This window comes from Bombina bombina, chromosome 2 (assembly GCF_027579735.1).
Source record: "Bombina bombina isolate aBomBom1 chromosome 2, aBomBom1.pri, whole genome shotgun sequence".
NCBI classification, from domain to species: Eukaryota; Metazoa; Chordata; class Amphibia; order Anura; family Bombinatoridae; genus Bombina; species Bombina bombina.
Genome location: NC_069500.1, coordinates 1,200,361,171 through 1,200,377,461, shown reverse-complemented (window position 1 = coordinate 1,200,377,461; position 16,291 = coordinate 1,200,361,171). Strand labels below are relative to the sequence as shown.

The 16,291-nt window shown below is 43.1% G+C and overlaps 1 protein-coding gene across 1 annotated transcript in view; it reads left to right on the top strand.

The window, feature by feature from the left end:
• PCM1 (pericentriolar material 1) overlaps positions 1 to 16,291 on the top strand; it is a 1,063,655-nt gene that overhangs the window by 368,173 nt on the left and 679,191 nt on the right. Inside the window, exon 12 of the mRNA XM_053700258.1 lies at positions 13,621 to 13,761. Within this exon, the coding sequence (XP_053556233.1) occupies positions 13,621 to 13,761 (141 nt within the window). The remainder of the gene's footprint in view (positions 1 to 13,620; positions 13,762 to 16,291) is intronic.

Genomic DNA, 16,291 nt, shown 5'->3' with positions numbered 1-16,291 from the left:
GCCGCTCTAGTGGATGCACTAGTAGCACCTTGGACCTTCAAACTAGCTTATGTGTTCCCGCCGTTTCCTCTCATCCCCAGGCTGGTAGCCAGGATCAATCAGGAGAGGGCGTCGGTGATCTTGATAGCTCCTGCGTGGCCACGCAGGACTTGGTATGCAGATCTGGTGAATATGTCATCGGCTCCACCTTGGAAGCTACCTTTGAGACGAGACCTTCTTGTTCAGGGTCCGTTCGATCATCCGAATCTGGTTTCACTCCAGCTGACTGCTTGGAGATTGAACGCTTGATTTTATCGAAGCGAGGTTTCTCAGATTCTGTTATCGATACTCTTGTTCAGGCCAGAAAGCCTGTAACTAGAAAGATTTACCATAAAATTTGGAAAAAATATATCTGTTGGTGTGAATCTAAAGGATTCCCTTGGGACAAGGTTAAGATTCCTAGGATTCTATCCTTCCTTCAAGAAGGATTGGAAAAAGGATTATCGGCAAGTTCCCTGAAGGGACAGATTTCTGCCTTGTCGGTGTTACTTCACAAAAAACTGGCAGCTGTGCCAGATGTTCAAGCCTTTGTTCAGGCTCTGGTTAGAATCAAGCCTGTTTACAAACCTTTGACTCCTCCTTGGAGTCTCAATTTAGTTCTTTCAGTTCTTCAGGGGGTTCCGTTTGAACCCTTACATTCCGTTGATATTAAGTTATTATCTTGGAAAGTTTTGTTTTTAGTTGCAATTTCTTCTGCTAGAAGAGTTTCAGAATTATCTGCTCTGCAGTGTTCTCCTCCTTATCTGGTGTTCCATGCAGATAAGGTGGTTTTACGTACTAAACCTGGTTTTCTTCCAAAAGTTGTTTCTAACAAAAACATTAACCAGGAGATTATCGTACCTTCTCTGTGTCCGAAACCAGTTTCAAAGAAGGAACGCTTGTTGCACAATTTGGATGTTGTTCGCGCTCTAAAATTCTATTTAGATGCTACAAAGGATTTTAGACAAACATCTTCCCTGTTTGTTGTTTATTCAGGTAAAAGGAGAGGTCAAAAAGCAACTTCTACCTCTCTCTCCTTTTGGATTAAAAGCATCATCAGATTGGCTTACGAGACTGCCGGACGGCAGCCTCCCGAAAGAATCACGGCTCATTCCACTAGGGCTGTGGCTTCCACATGGGCCTTCAAGAACGAGGCTTCTGTTGATCAGATATGTAGGGCAGCGACTTGGTCTTCACTGCACACTTTTACCAAATTTTACAAGTTTGATACTTTTGCTTCTTCTGAGGCTATTTTTGGGAGAAAGGTTTTGCAAGCCGTGGTGCCTTCCATTTAGGTGACCTGATTTGCTCCCTCCCTTCATCCGTGTCCTAAAGCTTTGGTATTGGTTCCCACAAGTAAGGATGACGCCGTGGACCGGACACACCTATGTTGGAGAAAACAGAATTTATGTTTACCTGATAAATTTCTTTCTCCAACGGTGTGTCCGGTCCACGGCCCGCCCTGGTTTTTTAATCAGGTCTGATAATTTATTTTCTTTAACTACAGTCACCACGGTACCATATGGTTTCTCCTATGATATTATTCCTCCTTAACGTCGGTCGAATGACTGGGGTAGGCGGAGCCTAGGAGGGATCATGTGACCAGCTTTGCTGGGCTCTTTGCCATTTCCTGTTGGGGAAGAGAATATCCCACAAGTAAGGATGACGCCGTGGACCGGACACACCGTTGGAGAAAGAAATTTATCAGGTAAACATAAATTCTGTTTTCTTCTTCTGAAGCAGTTTTTGGTAGAAAAGTACTTCAGGCAGTGGTTTCAGTTTGAAATCTTCTGCTTATGTTTTCATTAAACTTTATTTTGGGTGTGGATTATTTTCAGCAGGAATTGGCTGTCTTTATTTTATCCCTCCCTCTCTAGTGACTCTTGCGTGGAAAGATCCACATCTTGGGTAGTCATTATCCCATGCGTCACTAGCTCATGGACTCTTGCTAATTACATGAAAGAAAACATAATTTATGTAAGAACTTACCTGATAAATTCATTTCTTTCATATTAGCAAGAGTCCATGAGGCCCACCCTTTTTTGTGGTGGTTATGATTTTTTTGTATAAAGCACAATTGTTCCAATTCCTTATTTTTTATGCTTTCGCACTTTTTTCTTATCACCCCACTTCTTGGCTATTCGTTAAACTGATTTGTGGGTGTGGTGAGGGGTGTATTTATAGGCATTTTAAGGTTTGGGAAACTTTGCCCCTCCTGGTAGGAATGTATATCCCATACGTCACTAGCTCATGGACTCTTGCTTATATGAAAGAAATGAATTTATCAGGTAAGTTCTTACATAAATTATGTTTTTCTCTTGTAAGCTATATCCAGTCCAGGGATTCATCCATTACTTGTGGGATATTCTCCTTCCCAACAGGAAGCTGCAAGAGGATCACCCACAGCAGAGCTGTCTATATAGCTCCTCCCCTAACTGCCACCTCCCAGTCATTCTCTTGCAGCTCTCGACAAGGGAAGTAGCTAGAGAGATGTGGTGCATTAATGTAGTTTATCTTCAATCAAAAGTTTATTTTCAAATGGTACCGGAGTTGTACTATTTTAGCCTCAGGCAGAAAGTTGAAGAGTCTGCCTATGGTCTTTGATGATCTTAGCAGGTTGTAACTAAGATCCATTGCTGTTCTCACACATAACTGAAGAGATGGGTAACTTCAGCTGGCGGAATAGCGTGCAGGGTCTCCTGCTCTGAGGTATTTGCAGATTTAAATTTTTCTAGAGAAATGATAAGCTAGAAAATGCTGACAATACCGGATTTATTTAAGGTAAGCCTGATTACAGTGATTTAATAACGACTGGTATCATGTTTGCTGTAAAGGGTAATATTTGTATTATTTACTCACATTACTGAATAGATATAACGTTTGCTTGAGGTGTATAAACTTTTTTACATATTGGTGATAAAACTTTATTCTGGGGCCCAGTTTTTCCACATGGCTGACTAGATTTTGCCTAGGGATAGTTTTTTAAGGCCCTCTCACTGTGAGTACAGGTTGGGAGGGGCCTATTTTCGCGCCTAAATTGCGCATTAGTTTTTGCAGCTTGAGACATCCAGCTTCCCTGAAGGAGTCCCCTGAACATATAGGACCTCTCTAAAGGGGTTTTGTGCCTTCCAAAGTCGTTGTATGGGCAGGTAGGGCCATAGTAGAGCTGTGGCAGTTGTTGTGACTGTTTAAAAACGTTTTTCGTTTTTTTGATCCGGTTTTGAAACTAAGGGGTTAATCATCCATTTGCAAGTGGGTGCAATGCTATTTCAGCCTATTTTACACACTGTAAAAATTTCGTAAGATTTACTGCTTTTTTCACTGTTTTGCAGTTTCTGTGATTGTTTTTTTCTCTTAAAGGCACAGTACCGTTTTTATTTTTTGCTTCTTCAGTTATTAAAGTGTTTTCCAAGCTTGCTGGTCTCATTACTAGTCTGTTTAAACATGTCTGACATAGAGCAAACTCATTGTTAATTATGTTTAGAAGCCATTGTGGAACCCCCTCTTAGAATGTGTACCAAATGCACTGATTTTACTATAGATTACAAAGACCACCATATTCTGGCTTTAAAAAATTTATCACCAGAAGAAATTGACAAGGAGGAAGTTATGCCGTCTAACTCTCCCCACGTGTCAGATCCTATAAATCCCGCTCAGGGGACGCCAAGTACATCTAGCGCGCCCATTGCGTATACCTTGCAAGACGTGGCGGCAGTTATGAATCATACCCTTACAGAGGTATTATCTAAACTGCCAGGATTGCAAGGAAAGCGAGACAGCTCTGGGACTAGAATATATACAGAGCTCTCTGACGCTTTAGTAGCTATGTTTGATAAACCCTCACATTATACTGAAGCTGAAGCAGGGGAGCTTCAATCTGTGAGTGATTTTTCTGATTCAGGGAAGATACTTCAATCTGATTCTGATATGTCTACATTTAAATTTAAGCTTGAACACCTCCGCGTATTGCTCAGGGAGGTTTTAGCAACTCTGGACGACTGTGACACTATTGTAGTCCCAGAGAAATTATGTAGATTGGATAAATACTATGCAGTACCTACTTACACTGATGTTTTTCCAATCCCTAAAAGGTTTTCTGAAATTATTACTAAGGAATGGGTTAGACCAGGTGTACCGTTCTCTATTTCCTATAGACTCCGCTACACGGGACTTATGGCAGACGGTCCCTAAGGTGGAGGGAGCAGTTTCTACTCTAGCTAAGCGTAACACTATCCCTGTCGAGGACAGTTGTGCTTTTCTAGATCCAATGGATAAAAAATTAGAGGGTTACCTTAAGAAAATTTTTATTCAACAAGGTTTTATTCTCCAGCCTCTTGCATGCATTGCCCCAGTCACTGCTGCCGCGGCTTTCTGGTTTGAGTCCCTAGAGGAGGCTCTACAGGTTGAAACCCCGTTGGAAGATATTATTGAGAAGCTTAGGGCCCTTAAACTAGCCAATTAATTTGTTTCTGACGCCGTTGTTCATTTAACCAAGCTAACGGCTAAAAATTCAGTTTTCTCCAACATAGGTGTGTCCGGTCCACGGCGTCATCCTTACTTGTGGGATATTCTCTTCCTGTAGTTTTTATTATTCAATCAAGAGTTTGTTATTTTAAAATAGTGCTGGTATGTACTATTTACTCTGAAACAGAAAAGAGATGAAGATTTCTGTTTGTAAGAGGAAAATGATTTTAGCAACCGTTACTAAAATCGATGGCTGTTTCCACACAGGACTGTTGAGAGGAATTAACTTCAGTTGGGGGAACAGTGAGCAGACTTTTGCTGCTTGAGGTATGACACATTCTAACAAGACGATGTAATGCTGGAAGCTGTCATTTTCCCTATGGGATCCGGTAAGCCATTTTTCTCCAACATAGTGTGTCCGGTCCACGGCGTCATCCTTACTTGTGGGATATTCTCTTCCCCAACAGGAAATGGCAAAGAGCCCAGCAAAGCTGGTCACATGATCCCTCCTAGGCTCCGCCTACCCTAGTCATTCTCTTTGCCGTTGTACAGGCAACATCTCCACGGAGATGGCTTAGAGTTTTTTAGTGTTTAACTGTAGTTTTTATTATTCAATCAAGAGTTTGTTATTTTGAAATAGTGCTGGTATGTACTATTTACTCAGAAACAGAAAAGAGATGAAGATTTCTGTTTGTATGAGGAAAATGATTTTAGCAACCGTAACTAAAATCCATGGCTGTTCCACACAGGACTGTTGAGAGCAATTAACTTCAGTTGGGGGAACAGTGTGCAGCCTCTTGCTGCTTGAGGTATGACACATTCTAACAAGACGATGTAATGCTGGAAGCTGTCATTTTCCCTATGGGATCCGGTAAGCCATGTTTATTACGATTGTAAATAAGGGCTTCACAAGGGCTTATTGAGACTGTAGACTTTTTCTGGGCTAAATCGATTCATTATTAACACATATTTAGCCTTGAGGAATCATTTTATCTGGGTATTTTGATATAATAATATCGGCAGGCACTGTATTAGACACCTTATTCCTTAGGGGCTTTCCCAAAGCATAAGCAGAGCCTCATTTTCGCGCCGGTGTGGCGCACTTGTTTTTGAGAGGCATGGCATGCAGTCGCATGTGAGAGGAGCTCTGATACTTAGAAAAGACTTTCTGAAGGCGTCATTTGGTATCGTATTCCCCTTTGGGCTTGGTTGGGTCTCAGCAAAGCAGATACCAGGGACTGTAAAGGGGTTCAAGTTTTAAACGGCTCCGGTTCCGTTATTTTAAGGGTTAAAGCTTCCAAATTTGGTGTGCAATACTTTTAAGGCTTTAAGACACTGTGGTGAAAATTTGGTGAATTTTGAACAATTCCTTCATGTTTTTTCGCAATTGCAGTAATAAAGTGTGTTCAGTTTAAAATTTAAAGTGACAGTAACGGTTTTATTTTAAAACGTTTTTGTACTTTGTTATCAAGTTTATGCCTGTTTAACATGTCTGAACTACCAGATAGACTGTGTTCTGAATGTGGGGAAGCCAGAATTCCTATTCATTTAAATAAATGTGATTTATGTGATAATGACAATGATGCCCAAGATGATTCCTCAAGTGAGGGGAGTAAGCATGGTACTGCATCATTCCCTCCTTCGTCTACACGAGTCTTGCCCACTCAGGAGGCCCCTAGTACATCTAGCGCGCCAATACTCCTTACTATGCAACAATTAACGGCTGTAATGGATAATTCTGTCAAAAACATTTTAGCCAAAATGAACACTTGTCAGCGTAAGCGCGGCTGCTCTGTTTTAGATACTGAAGAGCATGACGACGCTGATATCAATATTTCTGAAGGGCCCCTAACCCAGTCTGATGGGGCCAGGGAGGTTTTGTCTGAGGGAGAAATTACTGATTCAGGGAACATTTCTCAACAGGCTGAACCTGATGTGATTGCATTTAAATTTAAGTTGGAACATCTCCGCATTCTGCTTAAGGAGGTATTATCCACTCTGGATGATTGTGACAAGTGGTCATCCCAGAGAAACTATGTAAAATGGACAAGTTCCTAGAGGTGCCGGGGCTCCCAGAAGCTTTTCCTATACCCAAGCGGGTGGCGGACATTGTTAATAAAGAATGGGAAAGGCCCGGTATTCCTTTCGTCCCTCCCCCCATATTTAAAAAATTGTTTCCTATGGTCGACCCCAGAAAGGACTTATGGCAGACAGTCCCCAAGGTCGAGGGAGCGGTTTCCACTTTAAACAAACGCACCACTATACCCATAGAGGATAGTTGTGCTTTCAAAGATCCTATGGATAAAAAATTAGAAGGTTTGCTTAAAAAGATGTTTGTTCAGCAAGGTTACCTTCTACAACCAATTTCATGCATTGTCCCTGTCGCTACAGCCGCATGTTTCTGGTTCGATGATCTGATAAAGGCGGTCGATAGTGATTCTCCTCCTTTTGAGGAGATTATGGACAGAATCAATGCTCTCAAATTGGCTAATTCTTTCACCCTAGACGCCACTTTGCAATTGGCTAGGTTAGCGGCTAAGAATTCTGGGTTTGCTATTGTGGCGCGCAGAGCGCTTTGGTTGAAATCTTGGTCGGCTGATGCGTCTTCCAAGAACAAGCTACTTAACATTCCTTTCAAGGGGAAAACGCTGTTTGGCCCTGACTTGAAAGAGATTATCTCTGATATCACTGGGGGTAAGGGCCACGCCCTTCCTCAGGATCGGCCTTTCAAGGCAAAAAATAAACCTAATTTTCGTCCCTTTCGTAGAAACGGACCAGCCCAAGGTGCTACGTCCTCTAAGCAAGAGGGTAATACTTCTCAAGCCAAGCCAGCTTGGAGACCAATGCAAGGCTGGAACAAGGGAAAGCAGGCCAAGAAACCTGCCACTGTTACCAAGACTGCATGAAATGTTGGCCCCCGATCCGGGACCGGATCTGGTGGGGGGCAGACTCTCTCTCTTCGCTCAGGCTTGGGCAAGAGATGTTCTGGATCCTTGGGCGCTAGAAATAGTCTCCCAAGGTTATCTTCTGGAATTCAAGGGACTTCCCCCAAGGGGGAGGTTCCACAGGTCTCAGTTGTCTTCAGACCACATAAAAAGACAGGCATTCTTACATTGTGTAGAAGACCTGTCAAAAATGGGAGTGATTCATCCTGTTCCATTAAGAGAACAAGGGATGGGGTTCTACTCCAATCTGTTCATAGTTCCCAAAAAAGAGGGAACGTTCAGACCAATCTTAGATCTCAAGATCTTAAACAAGTTTCTCAAGGTTCCATCGTTCAAGATGGAAACCATTCGAACTATTCTTCCTTCCATCCAGGAAGGTCAATTCATGACCACGGTGGATTTAAAGGATGCGTATCTACATATTCCTATCCACAAGGAACATCATCGGTTCCTAAGGTTCGCATTCCTGGACAAACATTACCAGTTCGTGGCGCTTCCTTTCGGATTAGCCACTGCTCCAAGGATTTTCACAAAGGTACTAGGGTCCCTTCTAGCTGTGCTAAGACCAAGGGGCATTGCTGTAGTACCTTACTTGGACGACATTCTGATTCAAGCGTCGTCCCTTCCTCAAGCAAAGGCTCACACGGACATTGTCCTGGCCTTTCTCAGATCTCACGGATGGAAAGTGAACGTGGAAAAGAGTTCTCTATCCCCGTCAACAAGGGTTCCCTTCTTGGGAACAATATTAGACTCCTTAGAAATGAGGATTTTTCTGACAGAGGCCAGAAAAACAAAACTTCTAGACTCTTGTCGAATACTTCATTCCGTTCCTCTTCCTTCCATAGCTCAGTGCATGGAAGTGATCGGGTTGATGGTAGCGGCAATGGACATAGTTCCTTTTGCGCGCATTCATCTAAGACCATTACAACTGTGCATGCTCAGTCAGTGGAATGGGGACTATACAGACTTGTCTCCGAAGATACAAGTAAATCAGAGGACCAGAGACTCACTCCGTTGGTGGCTGTCCCTGGACAACCTGTCACAAGGGATGACATTCCGCAGACCAGAGTGGGTCATTGTCACGACCGACGCCAGTCTGATGGGCTGGGGCGCGGTCTGGGGATCCCTGAAAGCTCAGGGTCTTTGGTCTCGGGAAGAATCTCTTCTACCGATAAATATTCTGGAACTGAGAGCGATATTCAATGCTCTCCAGGCTTGGCCTCAGCTAGCGAGGGCCAAGTTCATACGGTTTCAATCAGACAACATGACAACTGTTGCGTACATCAACCATCAGGGGGGAACAAGGAGTTCCCTAGCGATGGAAGAAGTGACCAAAATCATTCTATGGGCGGAGTCTCACTCCTGCCACCTGTCTGCTATCCACATCCCAGGAGTGGAAAATTGGGAAGCGGATTTTCTGAGTCGTCAGACATTGCATCCGGGGGAGTGGGAACTCCATCCGGAAATCTTTGCCCAAATCACTCAGCTGTGGGGCATTCCAGACATGGATCTGGTGGCCTCTCGTCAGAACTTCAAAGTTCCTTGCTACGGGTCCAGATCCAGGGATCCCAAGGCGGCTCTAGTGGATGCACTAGTAGCACCTTGGACCTTCAAACTAGCCTATGTGTTCCCGCCGTTTCCTCTCATCCCCAGGCTGGTAGCCAGGATCAATCAGGAGAGGGTGTCGGTGATCTTGATAGCTCCTGCGTGGCCACGCAGGACTTGGTATGCAGATCTGGTGAATATGTCATCGGCTCCACCTTGGAAGCTACCTTTGAGACGAGACCTTCTTGTTCAGGGTCCGTTCGAACATCCGAATCTGGTTTCACTCCAGCTGACTGCTTGGAGATTGAACGCTTGATTTTATCGAAGCGAGGGTTCTCAGATTCTGTTATCGATACTCTTGTTCAGGCCAGAAAGCCTGTAACTAGAAAGATTTACCACAAAATTTGGAAAAAATATATCTGTTGGTGTGAATCTAAAGGATTCCCTTGGGACAAGGTTAAGATTCCTAGGATTCTATCCTTCCTTCAAGAAGGATTGGAAAAAGGATTATCTGCAAGTTCCCTGAAGGGACAGATTTCTGCCTTGTCAGTGTTACTTCACAAAAAACTGGCTGCTGTGCCAGATGTTCAAGCCTTTGTTCAGGCTCTGGTTAGAATTAAGCCTGTTTACAAACCTTTGACTCCTCCTTGGAGTCTCAATTTAGTTCTTTCAGTTCTTCAGGGGGTTCCGTTTGAACCCTTGCATTCCGTTGATATTAAATTATTATCTTGGAAAGTTTTGTTTTTAGTTGCAATTTCTTCTGCCAGAAGAGTTTCAGAATTATCTGCTCTGCAGTGTTCTCCTCCTTATCTGATGTTCCATGCAGATAAGGTGGTTTTACGTACTAAACCTGGTTTTCTTCCAAAAGTTGTTTCTAACAAAAACATTAACCAGGAGATTATCGTACCTTCTCTGTGTCCGAAGCCAGTTTCAAAGAAGGAACGTTTGTTGCACAATTTGGATGTTGTTCGCGCTCTAAAATTCTATTTAGATGCTACAAAGGATTTTAGACAAACATCTTCCTTGTTTGTTGTTTATTCTGGTAAAAGGAGAGGTCAAAAAAGCAACTTCTACCTCTCTCTTTTTGGATTAAAAGCATCATCAGATTGGCTTATGAGACTGCCGGACGGCAGCCTCCTGAAAGAATCACAGCTCATTCCACTAGGGCTGTGGCTTCCACATGGGCCTTCAAGAACGAGGCTTCTGTTGATCAGATATGTAAGGCAGCGACTTGGTCTTCACTGCACACTTTTACTAAATTTTACAAGTTTGATACTTTTGCTTCTTCTGAGGCTATTTTTGGGAGAAAGGTTTTGCAAGCCGTGGTGCCTTCCATCTAGGTGACCTGATTTGCTCCCTCCCTTCATCCGTGTCCTAAAGCTTTGGTATTGGTTCCCACAAGTAAGGATGACGCCGTGGACCGGACACACCTATGTTGGAGAAAACAGAATTTATTTTTACCTGATAAATTACTTTCTCCAACGGTGTGTCCGGTCCACGGCCCACCCTGGTTTTTTAATCAGGTCTGATAATTTATTTTCTTTAACTACAGTCACCACGGTATCATATGGTTTCTCCTATGCAAATATTCCTCCTTTACGTTGGTCGAATGACTGGGGAAGGCGGAGCCTAGGAGGGATCATGTGACCAGCTTGCTGGGCTCTTTGCCATTTCCTGTTGGGGAAGAGAATATCCCACAAGTAAGGATGACGCCGTGGACCGGACACACCGTTGGAGAAAGTAATTTATCAGGTAAACATAAATTCTGTTTTTGCTATTCAGGCGCGTAGGGCGCTATGGCTTAAATCCTGGTCGGCTGACGTCACTTCAAAGTCTAAACTTCTCAACATTCCCTTCAAAGGACAGACCCTATTCGGGCCTGGACTGAAGGAGATCATTTCTGACATCACTGGAGGAAAAAGTCACGCCCTTCCTCAAGACAGGTCCAACAAATTAAGGACCAAACAGTCTAGTTTTCGTCCCTTTCGAAACTTCAAGAGTGGCGCAGCTTCAACTTCCTCTAACACAAAACAAGAGGGAACTTTTGCCCAGTCTAAGCCAGTCTGGAGACCTAACCAGGCTTGGAACAAGGGGAAACAGGCCAAAAAGCCTGCTGCTGCCTCTAAGACAGCATGAAGGAGCAGCCACCGATCCGGAGACCGATCTGGTAGGGGGCAGACTCTCTCTCTTCGCCCAGGCTTGGGCAAGAGATGTCCAGGATCCCTGGGCATTGGAAATTGTGTCCAAGGGTTATCTTCTGGAATTCAAAACCTCTCCCCTAAAAGGGAGATTTCATCTCTCACTTTTATCTGCAAACCAGATAAAGAGAGAAGCATTCTTACATTGTGTTCAAGACCACCTAGTTATGGGAGTGATCCACCCAGTTCCGCAGGAGGAACAGGGTTAGGGCTTCTATTCAAATCTGTTTGTAGTTCCCAAGAAAGAGGGAATATTCAGACCAATCTTAGATCTCAAGATCTTAAACAAATTTCTCATAGTTCATCCTTCAAGATGGAGACTATTCGAACCATCCTTCCTATGATCCAGGAGGGTCAATATATGACTACTGTAGACTTAAAGGATGCTTATCTTCACATCCCGATACACAAAGATCATCATCGTTTTCTCAGGTTTGCCTTTCTAGACAGGCACTACCAGTTTGTGGCTGTTCCCTTCGGGTTGGCCACGGCACCAATAATCTTTACAATGGTTCTAGGGTCCCTTCTAGCAGTCCTAAGGCCGCGGGGTATAGCGGTAGCCCCTTACTTAGATGACATTCTGATACAGGCGTCGACTTTTCAAGTTGCCAGGTCCCACACGGACATTGTTCTGGCATTTCTGAGGTCCCATGGGTGGAAGGTGAACAAAGAATAGAGCTCTCTTTCACCTATCATCTATAAGCCAGGTCCTTCAACCTGGCTTATGTGTTTCCACCGTTTCCTCTGCTACCTCGTCTGATTGCCAAGATCAAGCAGGAGAGAGCTTCTGTGATTTTGATAGTACCTGCGTGGCCACGCAGGACTTGGTATGCAGATCTGGTGGACATGTCATCCCTTCCACTATGGACTCTGCCGCTGAGGCAGGACCTTCTACTTCAGGGTCCTTTCAACCATCCAAATCTAATTTCTCTGCGTCTGACTGCTTGGAGATTGAACGCTCGATTTTGTCAAAACGTGGTTTTTCCAAGTCGGTCATTGATACCTTAATTTAGGCTCGAAAGCCTGTCACCAGGAAAATCTATCATAAGATATGGTGTAAATATCTTCATTGGTGTGAATCCAAGGGTTACTCATGGAGTAAAGTCAGGATTCCCAGGATATTGTCTTTTCTCCAAGAAGGTTTGGGGAAGGGATTGTCAGCTAGTTCCTTAAAGGGACAGATTTCTGCTCTGTCTATTCTTTTGCACAAGCGTCTGGCGGATGTTCCAGACGTTCAGGCGTTTTGTCAGGCTTTAGTTAGAATCAAGCCTGTGTTTAAACCTGTTGCTCCGCCATGGAGTTTAAATTTAGTTCTTCAAGGGGTTCCGTTTGAACCTCTGCATTCCATAGATATCAAGCTTTTATCTTGGAAAGTTCTGTTCTTGGTAGCTATCTCTTCGGCTCGAAGAGTTTCAGAGTTATCTGCCTTGCAGTGTGATTCCCCTTATCTGATCTTCCATGCAGATAAGGTAGTATTGCGTACTAAACCTGGGTTTCTTCCTAAGGTGGTATCTAATAAGAATATCAATCAGGAGATTGTTGTTCCGTCACTGTGTCCTAATCCTTCTTCAAAGAAGGAACGTCTATTACACAATCTTGACGTGGTTCGTGCTTTAAAGTTTTATTTACAAGCTACTAAAGATTTTCGTCAAACATCTGCATTGTTTGTGGTCTACTCTGGACAGAGGAAAGGCCAAAAGGCTTCAGCAACTTCTCTTTCTTTTTGGTTAAGAAGTATAATCCGCTTAGCTTATGAGACTGCTGGCCAGCAGCCTCCTGAAAGAATTACGGATCATTTCACTAGAGCGGTGGCTTCCACATGGGCTTTTAAAAATGAGGCTTCTGTTGAACAGATTTGTAAGGCGGCGACTTGGTCTTCGCTTCATACTTTTTCTAAATTCTACAAATTTGATACTTTTGCTTCTTCGGAGTCTATTTTTGGGAGAAAGGTCTTACAGGCAGTGGTGCCTTCCGTTTAAGCGCCTGCCTTGTCCCTCCCTTCATCCATGTCCTATAGCTTTGGTATTGGTATCCCACAAGTAATGGATGAATCCGTGGATTGGATACACCTTACAAGAGCAAACAAAATTTATGCTTACCTGATAAATTTATTCCTTTTGTGGTGTATCCAGTCCACGGCCCTCCCTGTCATTTTAAGGCAGGTGTTTTTTATTTTTTAAACTACAGTCACCACTGCACCCTATAGTTTCTCCTTTCTCTTGCTTGTCTATGGTCGAATGACTGGGAGGTGGCAGTTAGGGGAGGAGTTATATAGACAGCTCTGCTGTGGGTGATCCTCTTGCAGCTTCCTGTTGAGAAGGAGAATATCCCACATGTAATGGATGAATCCGTGGACTGGATACACCACAAGAGAAATAAATTTATCGGGTAAGCATAAATTTTGTTTTTTGTATTGTAACTCACATTTTTTTTTTTTATGCTTTTCTTAGCTTTCAACTTCTAGTGTTGGAGGCTTAGTCATAAATGGACAGATGACGGCTACTACCTCAACACCTGGCATGAGTCTAACCAATAAAGCAGAGGCTCCAGCCTTGCCAGATCCTGAAGATTCTTCATCAATTGATAATGAGGTAAAATAGTTCTACTTAAAGGGACAATAATTACTTTGAGATTGGCATAAAAAAATGCTTAATTATGCACAGTAAATAACAATAATGCAATATGCTTTCATTATTTGTTTTGCACACTTTTCTCTTAATTTAAAGGGGCATAAGACCCAGCATTTGTTTTCATGATTCAGATAGATAATACAATTTTAAACAAAATTCCAATTTACTTAATTTATTTAATTCTCTTCATTCTTCAGATAACCTTTGTTGAAGAAATAGCAATGCTCATGGGTAAGCCAACTACATGAGGCATCTATATGCAGCCATCAATCAGCCGCTGAGCCTATTTATATATGCTTTTCAACAAAGGATATCAAGAGAATGAAGCAATCTAGATAATTGAAGTCAATTGTTAAGTTGTTTAAAATCGCATTGTCTTTCTAAATCATGAAAGAAAGAAATGTGGGTTTTATGTTCCTTTAAGTCTGAAAATTGTGGATTTCTTTTTAATGACACGAAGAGTCCACGGATCATCATAATTACTATTGGGAATATCACTGCTGCCCTGCAGGAGGCGGCAAAGAGTACCACAGCCAAGCTGTTAAATATCACCTCCCTTCCCTCCCACACCAGTCGTTCTCTTTGCCTACGTTAAAAGCAAGGAGGTGGTAATGTTAGGTGTTTTTAAAGACACAGTGAGTCCATGGATCATCATCATCATTACTTATGGGATATTGACCTCCTGGTCAGCAGGAGGAGGCAAAGAGCACCACAGCAGAGCTGTAAAATAGCGCCTCCCTTCCCTCCCACTCCAGTCATTCTATTTGCCTACGTTAGTGATAGGAAGAGGTAACTTGAGGTGTTAGTATAGATTCTTCAATCAAGAGTTTATTATTTTTAAAGTAGTACAAGATTGTGCTGCTTTGTCCTAGGGTGTAGCCATAGTCCATATCAGTCTCTTCAGTAGAGCAGTTGTGGCATTAGAGCAATGGGAACTTGTGGGACATAATTCTCACTGCGACTCCCATGTACTGTTGCTGCCCTTACACTGAAAGTCTGAGCAAAATTACTCAGCCAATTCTCTCTTGTCACAGGTCCATGGGAGGGAGAGGACCTCTTAAACCTGGGAGCTGCCTTGCTGTCGGGCAGATGAGGATGTAAGTGCTTACTTTATTGCTTTTTTATGACACAATGGGTCCACGGACCATCCTAATTACTAATGGGATATTCACCTCCTGGTCAGCAGGCGGCGGCAAAGAGCACCACAGCAAAGCTGTTAAATAGCTTATCCCTTCCCTCCCACTCCAGTCATTCTCTTTGCCTGCGTTAGTGATAGGATGCGGTAAAGTGAGGTGTTAGATAAGATTCTTTAATCAAGAGTTTATTATTTTTAAAGTAGTACAAGATTGTGCTGCTTTGTCCTAGGGTGTAGCCGTAGTCCATATCAGTCTCTTCAGTAGAGCTTTGGTGGCTTTAGAGCAATGGGAACTTGTGGGACATAATTCTCACTGCACCTCCCATAAATTGTATGCTGCCCTGTCTCTGAAAATCTGAGGGGATATACTCAGTCCTTTCTTTTCTACACAGGCCCATGTGAGGGAGAGGACCTCACAAGCCGAGTGAACTGCCCTGCTGTTGTGCTGACTTTAATTATATTCTGGGGATTGATTTCTCTCAAACTAAGTGGGCACTTTAATTACTAAGGAGAGAATGAAGGGGGCCGTTTAAGATTTAAACTCCTTTATTTTCTTGGACACCTTGTCTCTCCTACTGGAGAGGAATTGACAGCATAGCAGGTACTGGGGCTCAGAAAACTTTAAATTGGTGGCGGTTCTCTGAGGACTTAAGTCGCTAAACTGTGTGAGGTGATTGTATTTCATTTTGGGCTAAAACCGCTGTCAAATAGCAAGCGGTAGACCCAATTTGCCTCCAGGTTTTTTCTCAGTGGGTTAATTATCTCCCGCTGGCTTCTCTGTAGTATAACAATGGTGACCGGGAGATTACTTGTTGTACCGCCCATGATGGGCGGAGCTTGTGTGGCGCCAATTTGGCCTGCACACTTTCCTGCACTAGTTCTAACTTACAGTAAGCGGGAAGAGTCACTGGTTAATAAAAATGAGACCGTGACGTAAGGGTAGAACCGGACAGCGCTTCAGCTGGTTTCCGGACATGTTTCCTAAACACCGGTTACTTACAAAAGTAGCGTCAAATGATAGACTCACAGTCCTTAGTGTCTACACAGAGGTCGGACAGCTTTACAGCTGAGTTCCGGACCTTTTTAGGCTCAATTCATGTGTAACGTTTTTAAAATATAATTGGTTGCAAGGCTCCCCAGCAAGGTTAGGCTGAGGGGTAAATATGATCTTCAGTAGTTACGTACTATGTTAGATTCTTTCAGCACACAAAAATAAAAAAGTTACTGTCTCTCTAAATTTTAAAGTGTAACGGTTTTATGGTTTTTTTTTTTGTTTTTTTTTTTACAAAATTTAACCTGTTACTTTGTCTAATTCATCCTTTGTGACTCAGGATGGACCTAGAGGCCCTGCTAGGG